The sequence below is a fragment of the Oncorhynchus kisutch genome, linkage group LG1 (assembly GCF_002021735.2).
Source record: "Oncorhynchus kisutch isolate 150728-3 linkage group LG1, Okis_V2, whole genome shotgun sequence".
NCBI classification, from domain to species: Eukaryota; Metazoa; Chordata; class Actinopteri; order Salmoniformes; family Salmonidae; genus Oncorhynchus; species Oncorhynchus kisutch.
Window position 1 is genome coordinate 3,597,906 of NC_034174.2, and position 16,381 is coordinate 3,614,286.

General features: G+C 45.8%; 1 protein-coding gene and 1 long non-coding RNA gene across 4 annotated transcripts in view; both read right to left on the minus strand.

The window, feature by feature from the left end:
• Window positions 1-6,911: 6,911 nt before the first annotated feature.
• LOC116353636 (uncharacterized) lies at window positions 6,912-12,001 on the minus strand. The gene is made up of 2 exons (XR_004203174.1): window positions 11,275-12,001; window positions 6,912-11,042 (listed from the first exon to the last, which is right to left on the minus strand). It is a non-coding gene; the product is annotated as an uncharacterized LOC116353636 (long non-coding RNA).
• Window positions 12,002-13,647: 1,646 nt separating this feature from the next.
• The window catches only part of LOC109886344 (transcription cofactor vestigial-like protein 4), a 91,921-nt gene continuing 89,187 nt past the window's right edge, over window positions 13,648-16,381 (minus strand). For all 3 annotated transcript variants that reach the window (XM_031792369.1, XM_031791927.1, XM_031791467.1), the window contains 2 exons: window positions 16,071-16,155; window positions 13,648-14,707 (listed from right to left, as the gene is read on the minus strand). In XM_031792369.1, the coding sequence (XP_031648229.1) occupies window positions 14,454-14,707; window positions 16,071-16,155 (339 nt within the window). In that variant the 3' untranslated portion in view covers window positions 13,648-14,453. The remainder of the gene's footprint in view (window positions 14,708-16,070; window positions 16,156-16,381) is intronic.

Genomic DNA, 16,381 nt, shown 5'->3' on the forward strand with positions numbered 1-16,381 from the left:
CTCTGTTAGTTCTTTGTACAGGGCTGTATAGACCTTGGCAATTACTGTGCGTCTCTTTGAAGTGGAAGCAAACCTGTCCTTCAACCTCTTCCTCTCTCTCTTCCTCCATATCAGCAGTTCATCTGATGTTTGTTTTTATTGTCTCTAAATCTGGGACATGAGTGATGAGGAGGAGGATGACGGAATCATCAGAGTTCTAGAGCAGAACACAGTCGGATTTTACAATGACGACAATAACGACCTACCCCAGCCAAACTCTCCCCTAACCCGGACGACGCTGGGCGAATTCTGCGCCGTCCATTGGGAATCCCGATCACGGCCGGTTGTGATACAGCCTGGAATCGAACCAGGGTCTGTAGTGACGCCTCTAGCTCTGAGATGTAGTTCCTTAGACCGCTGCACCACTAGAGAGGCCAAGTGAAGGTATCATCAGAAGGTTGCATAACAATCTTACCAGTGATGTCATTTTTATAGTGGCTAATAACATTTAAAATGCTACCCCCCCCTCCCCTCCACTTAAAGTCAGTTCACTGCTGTAGTAACAAGGAAAACTATACAGGAAACCCCCTTGGACAAGCACATGTGAACAAAGTACTTGCCAGGACAGACATCGCAGCTCATTAAGTTCTCTCTCAAAAGGACATGGTAGACTGGTACTGCAAGCACAAACTACTATAAAACAGGGATCTGGATCCTAGAAGGGATTTGATCTGGATCCTGGAAGGGATTTGATCTGGATCCTGGAAGGGATTTGATCTGGATCCTGGAAGGGATTTGATCTGGATCCTATAAGGGATTTGATCTGGATCCTGGAAAGGATTTGATCTGGATCCTGGAAGGGATTTGATCTGGATCCTAGAAGGGATTTGATCTGAATCCTAGAAGGGATTTGATCTGGATCCTAGAAGGGATTTGATCTGGATCCTGGAAGGGATTTGATCTGGATCCTGGAAGGGATTTGATCTGGATCCTGGAAGGGATTTGATCTGGATCCTGGAATGGATTTGATCTGGATCCTGGAAGGGATTTGATCTGGATCTTGGAAGGGATTTGATCTGGATCCATGATCGATTGTCTCTGCTGTAATCAACCACTTAGCTACTAGCAAGTTAGCAAACCACATTGCATAGCTGGAGATAACGATCTATGTGACACATTAAATTAACTTAAAGTAATAAGGAGCGGTGTAACACACAAAGCTTTAGGCCTCCCCAAAAAATAAAATAAAAGCTATTGGTATTTTTGGGATGTTATTGCTCAAGGTATTTTGCTCAAGGTATATTGCTCAAGCCTAATGATGACCATTGGAAATGATAAAATGACTTTCAGTTTCACCTGAGTCTTTGTATTCATACTTTTTTTGTTTCCCAGACTTATTTAAATTGTCCTGATATGAACCAGCTCACTGTACGTTGGCTCAATTGGCTCTTTTTCAGTTAACCTTTCAGATACGTTACAGGGAATGTATTGCTTTTCAGATATGTTACAGGGATTGTATTGATTTCAGCCTTTCAGATATGTTACAGGGAATGTATTGATTTTCAGATACGTTACAGGGAATATATTGATTTCATCCTTTCAGATACGTTACAGGGAATATTTTGATTTCATCCTTTCAGATACGTTACGGTCACATCTTCTCCTGCAGACCGTCGTAGGCCGGAAAACTAACCACCGGTCCTGGGGTTCATCATTACGCACACCTGGACTCATCATTACGCACAACTGGACTCATCATTACGCACACCTGGACTCATCATTACGCACACCTGGACTCATCATTACGCACACCTGGACTCATCATTACGCACACCTGGACTCATCATTACGCACACCTGGACTCATCATTACGCACACCTGGACTCATCATTACGCGCACCTGTTAATCTTTATGATTCACACCTGGACTCCATTACCTTCATCATTTCCTCCTCTTTAGGTTACTCTCTTATTTTTTTTATTTTATTTCACCTTTATTTAACCAGGTAGGCAAGTTGAAAACAAGTTCTCATTTACAATTGCGACTTGGCCAAGATAAAGCAAAGCAGTTCGACAACAACACAGAGTTGCACATGGAGTAAAACAAACATACAGTCAATATTACAATAGAAAAATAAGTCAAAATACAATGTGAGCAAGTGAGGTGAGAATGGAGGTAAAGGCAAAAAAGGCCATGGTGTCAATGTAAATACAATATAGCAAGTAAAACACTGGAATGGTAGATTTGCAGTGGAAGAATGTGCAAAGTAGAAATAGAAATAATGGGGTGCAAAGGAGCAAAAATAAATAAATAAATACAGTAGGTGGAGAGGTAGTTGTTTGGGCTAAATTATAGGTGGGCTATGTACAGGTGCAGTAATCTGTGAGCTGCTCTGACAGCTGGTGCTTATGTTCACTCATCAGTTGGTATTATTCTTGTGTACCGGTCTGTATTCTTGTGTACTGGTCTGTATTCTTGTGTACTGGTCTGTATTCTTGTGTACCGGTCTGTAGCCTAATGGAATTGTCTCATTCTTGGTTTTTGTTTGTTTCATTAAAACGTTGCTTCCCGACTCACAGCTACATTATTACAGTTGCAGGGAATGTATTTGACCTTTACTGAGTGTACAAAACATTAAAACATTCCTAATATTGAGTTGCACCCCTCTTTGCCCTCAGAAAAGCCTCAATTTTTCAAAGGACGGACTCTACAAAGTATCAAATGCTGGCCCATGTTACTGTGTATTGGAGTCGTGTCAAGTTGGCTGGATGTCCTTTGGGTGGTGGACCATTCTTGATACACACAGGAAACTGAAAAGCCCAGCAGCGTTGCAGTTCTTGACACAAACCGGTGCACCTGGCACTATCATACTTAAATATTTTGTCTTTTCCCATTCACCCTCTGAATGTCACACATAGACAATCCATGTCTCAAGGCTTAAAAATCCTTCTATAACCAGTCTCCTCCCCTTCATCTACACTGACTGAAGTGGATTTAACAAGTGACATCAATAAGGGATCATAGACTGACCAGGTGAATCCAGGTGAAAGCTATGTAATGGAAAGTACAGGTGTTCTCCAAGTACAGAGTGGTGTGCATAACATCTCAGAACGCACAAAACAAAATATATTTTATATTTGAGATTCTTCAAAGTAGCCACCCTTGCCTTGATGACAGCTTTGCACACTCTTGGCATTCTCTCAACCAGCTCACGAGGTAGTTACCTGGAATGCATTTCAATTACAGTGCAATCCGTTTTATCACCAAAGACCCATATACTACCCACCATTGCGACCTGTACGCTCTCGTTGGCTGGCCCTCGCTTCATACTCGTCGCCAAACCCACTGGCTCCATGTCATCTACAAGACCCTGCTAGGTAAAGTCCCCCCTTATCTCAGCTCGCTGGTCACCATAGCATCTCCCACCTGTAGCACACGCTCCAGCAGGTATATCTCTCTAGTCACCCCCAAGACCAATTCTTTCTTTGGCCGCCTCTCCTTCCAGTTCTCTGCTGCCAATGACTGGAACGAACTACAAAAATCTCTGAAACTGGAAACACTTATCTCCCTCACTAGCTTTAAGCACCAACTGTCAGAGCAGCTCACAGATTACTGCACCTGTACATAGCCCACCTATAATTTAGCCCAAACAACTACCTCTTTCCCAACTGTATTTAATTTTTATTTATTTATTTATTTTGCTCCTTTGCACCCCATTATTTTTTTATTTCTACTTTGCACATTCTTCCATTGCAAAACTACCATTCCAGTATTTTACTTGCTATATTGTATTTACTTTGCCATCATGGCCTTTTTTTGCCTTTACCTCCCTTCTCACCTCATTTGCTCACATTGTATATAGACTTGTTTATACTGCATTATTGACTGTATGTTTGTTTTTACTCCATGTGTAACTCTGTGTCGTTTTATCTGTCGAACTGCTTTGCTTTATCTTGGCCAGGTCGCAATTGTAAATGAGAACTTGTTCTCAACTTGCCTACCTGGTTAAATAAAGGTAAAATAAAAAAATAAAAAATAAAATTAACAGGTGTGCCTTTTGAAAAGTTCATTTGTGGAATTTCTTTCCCTTTTAATGCATTTGAGCCAATCAGTTGTGTTGTGACAAGGTAGGGGTGGTATACAGAAGATATCCCTATTTGGTAAAAGACCAAGTCCATATTATGGCAAGAACAGCAAGAACAGCTCAAACAGTCCATCATTACTTTAAGACATGGAGGTCAGTCAATGCAGAACATTTCAATAACTTTGAAAGTTTCTTCAGGTGCAGTTGCAAAAAATCATAAAATGCTATGATAAAACTGGCTCTCATGAGGACCGCCACAGGACAGGAAGACCCAGAGTAACCTGTCTCTCATGAGGACCGCCACAGGACAGGAAGACCCAGAGTAACCTGTCTCTCATGAGGACCGCCACAGGACAGGAAGACCCAGAGTAACCTGTCTCTCATGAGGACCGCCACAGGACAGGAAGACCCAGAGTTACCTGTCTCTCATGAGGACCGCCACAGGAAAGGAAGACCCAGAGTAACCTGTCTCTCATGAGGACCGCCACAGGACAGGAAGACCCAGAGTAACCTGTCTCTCATGAGGACCGCCACAGGAAAGGAAGACCCAGAGTTACCTGTCTCTCATGAGGACCGCCACAGGAAAGGAAGACCCAGAGTTACCTGTCTCTCATGAGGACCGCCACAGGAAAGGAAGACCCAGAGTTACCTGTCTCTCATGAGGACCGCCACAGGAAAGGAAGACCCAGAGTTACCTGTCTCTCATGAGGACCGCCACAGGACAGGAAGACCCAGAGTAACCTGTCTCTCATGAGGACCGCCACAGGACAGGAAGACCCAGAGTTACCTGTCTCTCATGAGGACCGCCACAGGACAGGAAGACCCAGAGTAACCTGTCTCTCATGAGGACCGCCACAGGAAAGGAAGACCCAGAGTAACCTGGCTCTCATGAGGACCGCCACAGGAAAGGAAGACCCAGAGTAACCTGTCTCTCATGAGGACCGCCACAGGACAGGTAGACCCAGAGTTACCTGTCTCTCATGAGGACCGCCACAGGACAGGAAGACCCAGAGTAACCTGTCTCTCATGAGGACCGCCACAGGACAGGAAGACCCAGAGTTACCTGTCTCTCATGAGGACCGCCACAGGACAGGAAGACCCAGAGTTACCTGTCTCTCATGAGGACCGCCACAGGACAGGAAGACCCAGAGTAACCTGTCTCTCATGAGGACCGCCACAGGACAGGAAGACCCAGAGTTACCTGTCTCTCATGAGGACCGCCACAGGAAAGGAAGACCCAGAGTAACCTGTCTCTCATGAGGACCGCCACAGGAAAGGAAGACCCAGAGTAACCTGTCTCTCATGAGGACCGCCACAGGAAAGGAAGACCCAGAGTAACCTGTCTCTCATGAGGACCGCCACAGGACAGGTAGACCCAGAGTAACCTGTCTCTCATGAGGACCGCCACAGGACAGGAAGACCCAGAGTTACCTGTCTCTCATGAGGACCGCCACAGGAAAGGAAGACCCAGAGTAACCTGTCTCTCATGAGGACCGCCACAGGAAAGGAAGACCCAGAGTTACCTGTCTCTCATGAGGACCGCCACAGGAAAGGAAGACCCAGAGTTACCTGTCTCTCATGAGGACCGCCACAGGAAAGGAAGACCCAGAGTAACCTGTCTCTCATGAGGACCGCCACAGGAAAGGAAGACCCAGAGTTACCTGTCTCTCATGAGGACCGCCACAGGAAAGGAAGACCCAGAGTAACCTGTCTCTCATGAGGACCGCCACAGGAAAGGAAGACCCAGAGTCACCTGTCTCTCATGAGGACCGCCACAGGAAAGGAAGACCCAGAGTAACCTGTCTCTCATGAGGACCGCCACAGGAAAGGAAGACCCAGAGTAACCTGTCTCTCATGAGGACCGCCACAGGAAAGGAAGACCCAGAGTAACCTGTCTCTCATGAGGACCGCCACAGGAAAGGAAGACCCAGAGTAACCTGGCTCTCATGAGGACCGCCACAGGAAAGGAAGACCCAGAGTAACCTGTCTCTCATGAGGACCGCCACAGGAAAGGAAGACCCAGAGTAACCTGTCTCTCATGAGGACCGCCACAGGAAAGGAAGACCCAGAGTAACCGCAGAGGATAAGTTCATTAGAGTTACCAACCTCAGAAATTGTACACATAAAAAACACCAGTCTCAAAGTCAACAGTGACGAGGGACTCTGGCCTTCTTGGCAGAGTCCTTCTGTCCAGTGTGTGTTCTTTTGCCCATCTTAATATTTTCTTTTTATTGGCCAGTCTGAGATATGGCTTTTTCCTTACAACTCTGCCTAGAAGGCCAGCATCCCAGAGTCGCCTCCTCACTGTTGACGTTGAGACTGGTGTTTTGCGGGTACTATTTAATGAAGCTGCCAGTTGAGGACTTGTGAGGCGCCTGTTTCTTATACTAGACACTACTGTACTTGTCCTCTTGCTCAGTTGTGCACCGGAGCCTCCCACTCCTCTTTCTATTCTGGTTAGAGCCAGTTTGCGCTGTTCTATGAAGGGAGTAGTACACAGCGTTGTACGAGATCTTCAGTTCCTTGGCAATTTCTCGCACGGAAGAGCCTTCATTCATTGGGCCTCTGTACGCCTATGTAGAAATTCCCTTAAAAATCTGCTGTTTCCAGCTAAAAGAGTCATTTACAACATTAACAATGTCTACACTGTATTTCTGATCAATTTGATGTTATTTTAATGAACAAAAAAAAATGTGCTTTCCTTTCAAAAACAAGGACATTTCCAAACGTGAACAGTTGTGTATAATAATAATGATAAATATATTTCTAAATAAAACTCAGAATATTAATAACGTAGAAAGAAGAGTAATAAATTATTGATAATAACAGTGACCAGACTGAGACTTGGCCGTTTAAGAGCACTTTATTGTTCATTGACTTAAGTACAAAAACTTTTTCAATTGGAGAAACAAGGCCACAAAATTAAGGTTTAATAAAGATTGTACAGTTTGGAGAGTACAATACATAGTAGTACAGTACTACTACATTGTACTACAGTACTACTACATAGTACTAGGTTTTACAATGTTGATGCAGCTTGAAAGTTGTGTGTGTCAGTGGGACCCGATTCCCATAATGCATTACCTTTGTCAGGAAATACAGTTGAAGTCAGAAGTTAACATACACTTAGGTTGGAGTCATTCAAACTCATTTTTCAACCACTACACAAATGTCTTGTTAACAAATTAGTTTTGGCAAGTTGGTTAGGACATCTAGTGTGTGCATGACACAAGTCATTTTTCCACCTATCTGTTTTAGATTATCTCACTTATAATTCACTGTATCACAATTCCAGTGGGTCAGAAGTTTACATACACTACGTTGACTGTGCCTTTAAACAGATTGGAACATTCTAGAAAATGATGTCATGGCTTTAGAAGCTTCTGATAGGCTAATTGACATCATTTGGAGTCAATTGGAGGTGTACCTGAGGATGTATTTCAAGGCCTACCTTCAAACTCAGGGCCTCTTTGCTTGACATCATGGGAAAATCTAAAGAAATCAACCAAGACCTCAGAATGTGTTTGTACGTACTTTGGTGAGAAAAGTGCAAATCAATCCCAGAACAACAGCAAAGGACATTGTAAAGTTGCTGGAGGAAACAGGTACAAAAGTATCTACATCCAGAGTAAAACGAGTCCTATATCGACATAACCTGAAAGGCCACTCAGCAAGGAAGAAGCCACTGCTCCTAAACCGCCATAAAAAAAAGCCAGACTACAGTTTGCAACTACATATGGGGACAAAGATGGTACTTTTTGGAGAAATGTCCCCTGGTCTGATGAAACAAATGGAACTGTTTGGCCATAATGACCATTGTTATGTTTGGAGGAAAAAGGGGGAGGGCTTGCAAGCCGAAGAACACCATCCCAACCGTGAAGCACGGGGGTGGCAGCATCATGTTGTGGGGGTGCTTTGCTGCAGGGGGGATTGGTGCACTTCACAAAATAGATGGCATCATGAGGGGGGGAAATTATGTGGATATATTTAACATCTCAAGACATAAGACTTAACTGACCTAAGACAGGGGAATTTTTTACTAGGATTACATTTCAGAAATTGTGGAAAAAAATGAGTTTAAATATATTGGGCTAAGGTGTTCGTAAACTTTTGACTTCAACGGTATATTCCCTGTATAGTGCACTACTTTTGAGAGAAGGGTGCTACTTAGGACACAGTGTTGATTTGGAAGCACAGTCTTCCTGTGATCTACCATTAACATAACTAATAACCAATAACATGACTAATACAGTAGTGTTCGGATCTCACAAACAAGATGGACGACAAAGATATTTTTTTCCATTGTCTCAAAATAAAAATATCATCGTCCCGAATGAACCCCCTATTCCCTATTTAGTGCACTACTTTTGTCCTCTGGTAGTGTACTATAAAGGGAATAGACTGTCATTTGGGATATACATTTTGTAGAGTATCTGCTGAGTAGCCTTGATTCAGCATTATACACATTATGCGTCATAATACACAAGTGGCTGTCATCAACGCGGTGTTTATATTATTACTGTGTTCCTGCACTTTAACCTAAACAACACTAAAAACTAAAAAAAGATCAACTTTTTAAAACATTTATTTTATACACAAACAAAAAAAAGGGGGGGAAATTAAATAGCTACATGTCATTAAACAAATTGATCCTCAAAAAATACCTACAAATTTCTCTGTACAATCGTTACGCACAGCGTAATGATGGTCTCATAATTAACTATATATAAAAAGTAGTTTTTTTATTAAGTGATTTCCCTACAGCGTGTAGGGCATTGTGTTGCCATAGCAGAACGAGTGAGAGCCTCCAAAAATTTTTGAAAAATTCTGGTAGCTTTCCAAAAAAATTATTCCCAGGTCACCGGAAATGTGCGACCGTAGTGCTATGGTAGTGACGCGTTTTTATAATGAAATGACCTCTGGACACTACGCCTCTTCCCTTTCTGTTCATGCACATTATAAATGATTATTTTAAAAGGACATTATCAACATTTTAGTTCTCTCATAACATTTACCGAAAGTACAAAGTGGAAATCAACCAGTCATCTTTGAAGAACTACACATTAGTTTTTGTTTAAATCTGAACTCAGATTAAAGTCAATAATAATAACATCAACTGACTAGCAGCTGGATCAGCTCTGAGAGAATATGGTTTAGATTCAGCTGGATCCGGTCTCTGAGAGAATATGGTTTAGGTTCAGCTGGATCCGGTCTCTGAGAGAATATGGTTTAGGTTCAGCTGGATCCGGTCTCTGAGAGAATATGGTTTAGGTTCAGCTGGATCCGGTCTCTGAGAGAATATGGTTTAGGTTCAGCTGGATCCGGTCTCTGAGAGAATATGGTTTAGGTTCAGCTGGATCCGGTCTCTGAGAGAATATGGTTTAGGTTCAGCTGGATCCGGTCTCAGAGAATATGGTTTAGGTTCAGCTGGATGCAGTCTCTGAGAGAATATGGTTTAGGTTCAACTGCATCCTGGCTCAGAGAGAATATGGTTTAGGTTCAGCTGGATCCAGTCTCTGAGAGAATATGGTTTAGGTTCAGCTGGATCCAGTCTCTGGGAGAATATGGTTTAGGTTCAACTGGATCTGGTCTCTGAGAGAATATGGTGTAGGTTCAGCTGGATTCGGTCTCTGAGAGAATATGGTTTAGGTTCAACTGGATCCTGGCTCAGAGAGAATATGGTTTAGATTCAGCTGGATCCGGTCTCTGAGAGAATATGGTTTAGGTTCAGCTGGATCCGGTCTCTGAGAAAATATGGTTTAGGTTCAGCTGGATCCGGTCTCTGAGAAAATATGGTTTAGGTTCAGCTGGATCCGGTCTCTGAGAGAATATGGTTTAGGCTCCGTCCCTAATGACATCCCTAATCCTTATGCAATAATTGTGGCCAGACAAAGTATGAAGCTTTACATTGGGAATAGGGTTCCATGTAGGACGTGTAGCCTTGGATGTAGTTACAGGAACTATAGATTTGACTTGGGATGATGGAATGTAAGGGCATATAGGAGCTGTATAGACAGTGCTTCATCAACCCTGGAGCTTTAACCATGTTCTGTCACCTTCACCACTAGATTTGCACCTTACGGTTACATCCCCCAAAATTCTCAGGTTTTCTATCAATTCTGGTTGTTTGGAAGATTTGTGGATTTTCCAACCAGGATTTTCCGCAAAAAAAATCAAGGAATTTTCAGGGAATGTTTCCGGAATGTTGCAACACTAAATCATCACCTTTCTGTTACTAAGTTAGTAGCTATACTAATACTGATATGAATGCAACACCTGTCCTAGGTTCCCTATAGGAAGGAATGTCTGCTGCCTTGGTACAGGAGTTAGTAAAACAAGTTCGTTTCACAAGCTGCAGCTGCCTATCTACCCAGTGAGCAAAATAGTTTGAAAGACTTATTTTCAACATCTTGTGCTCATAAGATGCATACCGCTACACACCCACAGTTGTTCATCAGAGAAGTAGAAACAACAACGACATGGAAAACACCAAATAAAATAAAAACTAGTCGACAGAAAGACAAAGAAGGTTATGATAAAAGGTCGACTCTGGGTCGATCTCGCCGGCTGGTTTGTTGCAGTAGCATCCAGGGATTATCAATAACGCTATAGAACGATTACGGTAACGTTACGGAAAACATATTATTGTTATAGATTAGAATCCAAACTGATCATATAGAAGAGTACAGAAGGCCTGTCCGGAGGCTGTCCTCTGTGTCGCTAGCTGGTTGCTACCAGAGAGAACTGAAGAATACAACATATTAACATGGAGTCTAACTGGACCAGCAGTAAATGCAGCTACAACGGTTGTTGTTATTGCAGAAAACAAATATATAAAACAAAAACAATGTAACTTGTAATAAGATTGAAATGTCTAATAAACATGAATAGATACCAGCTATTTAAAAACAAAATATGCACCTTATTCTGTAAGCACTACTTTTACTTGATCAATCAAACCAGAGAGCAAAATTCTACCTACCACACCACAGTGGCGCAGAGAGAGACATAATCTACCTACCACACCACAGTGGCGCAGAGAGACATAATCTACCTACCACACCACAGTGGCGCAGAGAGAGACATATTCTACCTACCACACCACAGTGGCGCAGAGAGAGACATAATCTACCTACCACACCACAGTGGCGCAGAGAGAGACATAATCTACCTACCACACCACAGTGGCGCAGAGAGAGACATAATCTACCTACCACACCACAGTGGCGCAGAGAGAGACATAATCTACCTACCACACCACAGTGGCGCAGAGAGACATAATCTACCTACCACACCACAGTGGCGCAGAGAGAGACATAATCTACCTACCACACCACAGTGGCGCAGAGAGAGATATAATATACCTACCACACCACAGTGTCGCAGAGAGAGACATAATCTACCTACCACACCACAGTGCCGCAGAGAGAGGAGACATAATCTACCTACCACACCACAGTGGCGCAGAGAGAGGAGACATAATCTACCTACCACACCACAGTGGCGCAGAGAGAGGAGACATAATCTACCTACCACACCACAGTGGCGCAGAGAGAGGAGACATAATCTACCTACCACACCACAGTGGCGCAGAGAGAGGAGACATAATCTACCTACCACACCACAGTGGCGCAGAGAGAGGAGACATAATCTACCTACCACACCACAGTGGCGCAGAGAGAGGAGACATAATCGACCTACCACACCACAGTGTCGCAGAGAGAGGAGATATAATCTACCTACCACACCACAGTGCCGCAGAGAGAGGAGACATAATCTACTTACCACACCACAGTGTCGCAGAGAGAGGAGATATAATCTACCTACCACACCACAGTGCCGCAGAGAGAGACAGAAGAGCTATAAGGGGGTAGGGGAGAGGAAAGTAGGGGAGAGGAAAGTAGGGGAGAGGAAAGTAGGGGTGGAGGGGTGAGGGAGAGGAAAGTAGGGGTGGAGGGGTGAGGGAGAGGAAAGTAGGGGTGGAGGGGTGAGGGAGAGGAAAGTAGGGGTGGAGGGGTGAGGGAGAGGAAAGTAGGGGTGGAGGGGTGAGGGAGAGGAAAGTAGGGGTGGAGGGGTGAGGGAGAGGAAAGTAGGGGTGGAGGGGTGAGGGAGAGGAAAGTAGGGGTGGAGGGGTGAGGGAGAGGAAAGTAGGGGTGGAGGGGTGAGGGAGAGGAAAGTAGGGGTGGAGGGGTAAGGGAGAGGAAAGTAGGGGTGGAGGGGTAAGGGAGAAGAAAGTAGGGGTGGAGGGGTAAGGGAGAAATTAGGGGTGAGGGTAAGGAAGAAAGTAGGGGTGGAGGGGTAAGGGAGAAGAAAGTAGGGGTGGAGGGGTAAGGGAGAGGAAAGTAGGGGTGGAGGGGTGAGGGAGAGGAAAGTAGGGGTGGAGGGGTGAGGGAGAGGAAAGTAGGGGTGGAGGGGTGAGGGAGAGGAAAGTAGGGGTGGAGGGGTAAGGGAGAGGAAAGTAGGGGTGGAGGGGTGAGGGAGAGGAAAGTAGGGGTGGAGGGGTGAGGGAGAGGAAAGTAGGGGTGGAGGGGTGAGGGAGAGGAAAGTAGGGGTGGAGGGGTGAGGGAGAGGAAAGTAGGGGTGGAGGGGTGAGGGAGAGGAAAGTAGGGGTGGAGGGGTGAGGGAGAGGAAAGTAGGGGTGGAGGGGTAAGGGAGAGGAAAGTAGGGGTGGAGGGGTGAGGGAGAGGAAAGTAGGGGTGGAGGGGTAAGGGAGAAGAAAGTAGGGGTGGAGGGGTAAGGGAGAAGAAAGTAGGGGTGGAGGGGTAAGGGAGAGGAAAGTAGGGGTGGAGGGGTGAGGGAGAGGAAAGTAGGGGTGGAGGGGTGAGGGAGAGGAAAGTAGGGGTGGAGGGGTGAGGGAGAGGAAAGTAGGGGTGGAGGGGTGAGGGAGAGGAAAGTAGGGGTGGAGGGGTGAGGGAGAGGAAAGTAGGGGTGGAGGGGTGAGGGAGAGGAAAGTAGGGGTGGAGGGGTGAGGGAGAGGAAAGTAGGGGTGGAGGGGTGAGGGAGAGGAAAGTAGGGGTGGAGGGGTGAGGGAGAGGAAAGTAGGGGTGGAGGGGTGAGGGAGAGGAAAGTAGGGGTGGAGGGGTGAGGGAGAGGAAAGTAGGGGTGGAGGGGTGAGGGAGAGGAAAGTAGGGGTGGAGGGGTGAGGGAGAGGAAAGTAGGGGTGGAGGGGTGAGGGAGAGGAAAGTAGGGGTGGAGGGGTGAGGGAGAGGAAAGTAGGGGTGGAGGGGTGAGGGAGAGGAAAGTAGGGGTGGAGGGGTGAGGGAGAGGAAAGTAGGGGTGGAGGGGTGAGGGAGAGGAAAGTAGGGGTGGAGGGGTGAGGGAGAGGAAAGTAGGGGTGGAGGGGTGAGGGAGAGGAAAGTAGGGGTGGAGGGGTGAGGGAGAGGAAAGTAGGGGTGGAGGGGTGAGGGAGAGGAAAGTAGGGGTGGAGGGGTGAGGGAGAGGAAAGTAGGGGTGGAGGGGTGAGGGAGAGGAAAGTAGGGGTGGAGGGGTGAGGGAGAGGAAAGTAGGGGTGGAGGGGTGAGGGAGAGGAAAGTAGGGGTGGAGGGGTGAGGGAGAGGAAAGTAGGGGTGGAGGGGTGAGGGAGAGGAAAGTAGGGGTGGAGGGGTGAGGGAGAGGAAAGTAGGGGTGGAGGGGTGAGGGAGCAAACTAAAAGATGGGGGAATAAAATGTATTTTTTCTTTTTAAAAAGAGGTAACAGATTTGCATCAGAGTTCTCTTTGGTAACGAAGGCATGTGGTTGGTTGGGATGCGTCTCCATTTTGAATCCGTACATCTCATTGTTCACAGAAACAAACCGTTTCCCACTCAGCTTTTCTCTTCAAAATCTCAGCCGTCCAATAACACAAGCAGAAAGAAGTACGCAAAACCTACTTCTACATAAAAGTCCATTCGAAATTAATTAAAGGACAAAAGTCAAAACGTAGAGAAAAGAAAATGCTTCCCTTTTACTCCATGGTTATATACATGGCTATATCCCTAGCTACAGGCACAGCTCTCTACGGGGTTACATCATGCAGGGTAGTCTTACACCAGGGAACAAGGCCAACCCTCTTCCTGGAAGGAGAGACATTGGACACGCAGGGTTTTCCTCCAGCCCTGCTCTGAAACACACCTGTGGTCGTATTTGTTAGTGCACACTATAACTAAATATTTTGCAACACAAAATTAAAACAAGTTTGGTGACCTCATGAATATGACTGATTCTTCTACATCAGCTGTTCATCGGGACCTTGATTCGATGAATCAGGTGTTAGTTACAACAGGGCTGGAGCTAAATGAATACACCCTGCCTAGCCAGTAACTCTCCAGCAGGGTGGTTTAACCTGTGGTGTTACAGTGAATAAGGGATGGGGCAGGGGGCAGGTTTTAGCTGGCTCTAAGCCCCTCCCATCAGGACACAATGGATGGAGAGTGGCTGTGGTTGACCATGTGACTGTTGGGGGAGGAGTCAGGGGAGGAGGAGGAGGAGGAGCTTCCTTTGGCTTTGATCTGCAGCCAGGTTTCTCCTAAGGCCTTGGTGAAATGGTCGTCCACAGAGCCGGTGATGGACACAGAGTTAGAGACGGGTTCCGGCTGCTTGTAGTTCCTCCCCAGGCTGCGACGGAAATGCTCCTCGATCACCGGGTCAACACACGCAGAGTTGGCTGGAAGAGAAAAGAAAGGACAGGGCTATAACTCTAACATCTAGACAGGCGGGGCTCTAACCCCAGACAGGCGGGGCTCTAACATCCAGACAGGCTGGGCTCTAACATCCAGACAGGCGGGGCTCTAACATCCAGACAGGCGGGGCTCTAACATCCAGACAGGCGGGGCTCTAACCCCAGACAGGCGGGGCTCTAACATCTAGACAGGCGGGGCTCTAACATCTAGACAGGCGGGGCTCTAACATCTAGACAGGCGGGGCTCTAACATCCAGACAGGCAGGGCTCTAACATCCAGACAGGCGGGGCTCTAACATCCAGACAGGCGGGGCTCTAACATCCAGACAGGCGCGGCTCTAACATCCAGACAGGCGCGGCTCTAACATCTAGACAGGCGGGGCTCTAACATCCAGACAGGCGCGGCTCTAACCCCAGACAGGCGAGGCTCTAACATCTAGACAGATTTACGTCTGGGGTGCACTACTTTTAACCTTACACTTCACTCTAATCCCAAACCAAATCTAGGACCCTTATGTGGTCCCCGTTGGAGTCTACAGGCAGCATAGGGCTCATCTGATGACTTACAGCGGTTACCTGGGGTGTCTGCAGGCTGGTCTATTGTAGCAGTATGGTATAATATATATATATGATGCTACTTACAGTTGCATGCTGGTCTACTGTAGCAGTATGGTATAATATATCTGATGACTTACAGCTGTTACCTGGGGTGTCTGCAGGCTGATCTACTGTAGCAGTATGGTATAATATATATATATGATGCTACTTACAGTTGCATGCTGGTCTACTGTATCAGTATGGTATAATATATATGATGCTACTTACAGTTGCAGGCTGGTCTACTGTAGCAGTATGGTATAATATATCTGATGACTTACAGCTGTTACCTGGGGTGTCTGCAGGCTGATCTACTGTAGCAGTATGGTATAATATATATGATGCTACTTACAGTTGCAGGCTGGTCTACTGTAGCAGTATGGTATAATATATCTGATGACTTACAGCTGTTACCTGGGGTGTCTGCAGGCTGATCTACTGTAGCAGTATGGTATAATATATATGATGCTACTTACAGTTGCAGGCTGGTCTATTGTAGCAGTATGGTATAATATATATGATGCTACTTACAGTTGCAGGCTGGTCTACTGTAGCAGTATGGTATAATATATATGATGCTACTTACAGTTGCAGGCTGGTCTACTGTAGCAGTATGGTATAATATATATGATGCTACTTACAGTTGCAGGCTGGTCTACTGTAGCAGTATGGTATAATATATATGATGCTACTTACAGTTGCAGGCTGGTCTACTGTAGCAGTATGGTATAATATATATGATGCTACTTACAGTTGCAGGCTGGTCTATTGTAGTTGTTAGGCAGGTTACAGTTGCGGTTTTTGGCTGGAGCGCACGTTATCACTGACGGACGATTCTAAACAAACACAAAGAAATCAAACAAAACATGTTCAGGACTTAGCATGGGGTGTTGAAGACAACGTGGACTTAGCATGGGGTGTTGAAGACAACGTGGACTTAGCATGGGGTGTTGAAGACAACGTGGACTTAGCATGGGGTTTTGAAGACAACCTGGACTTGGCATGGGCTTTTGAAGACAACCTGGACTTGGCATGGGCTTTTGAAGACAACCTGGACTTGGC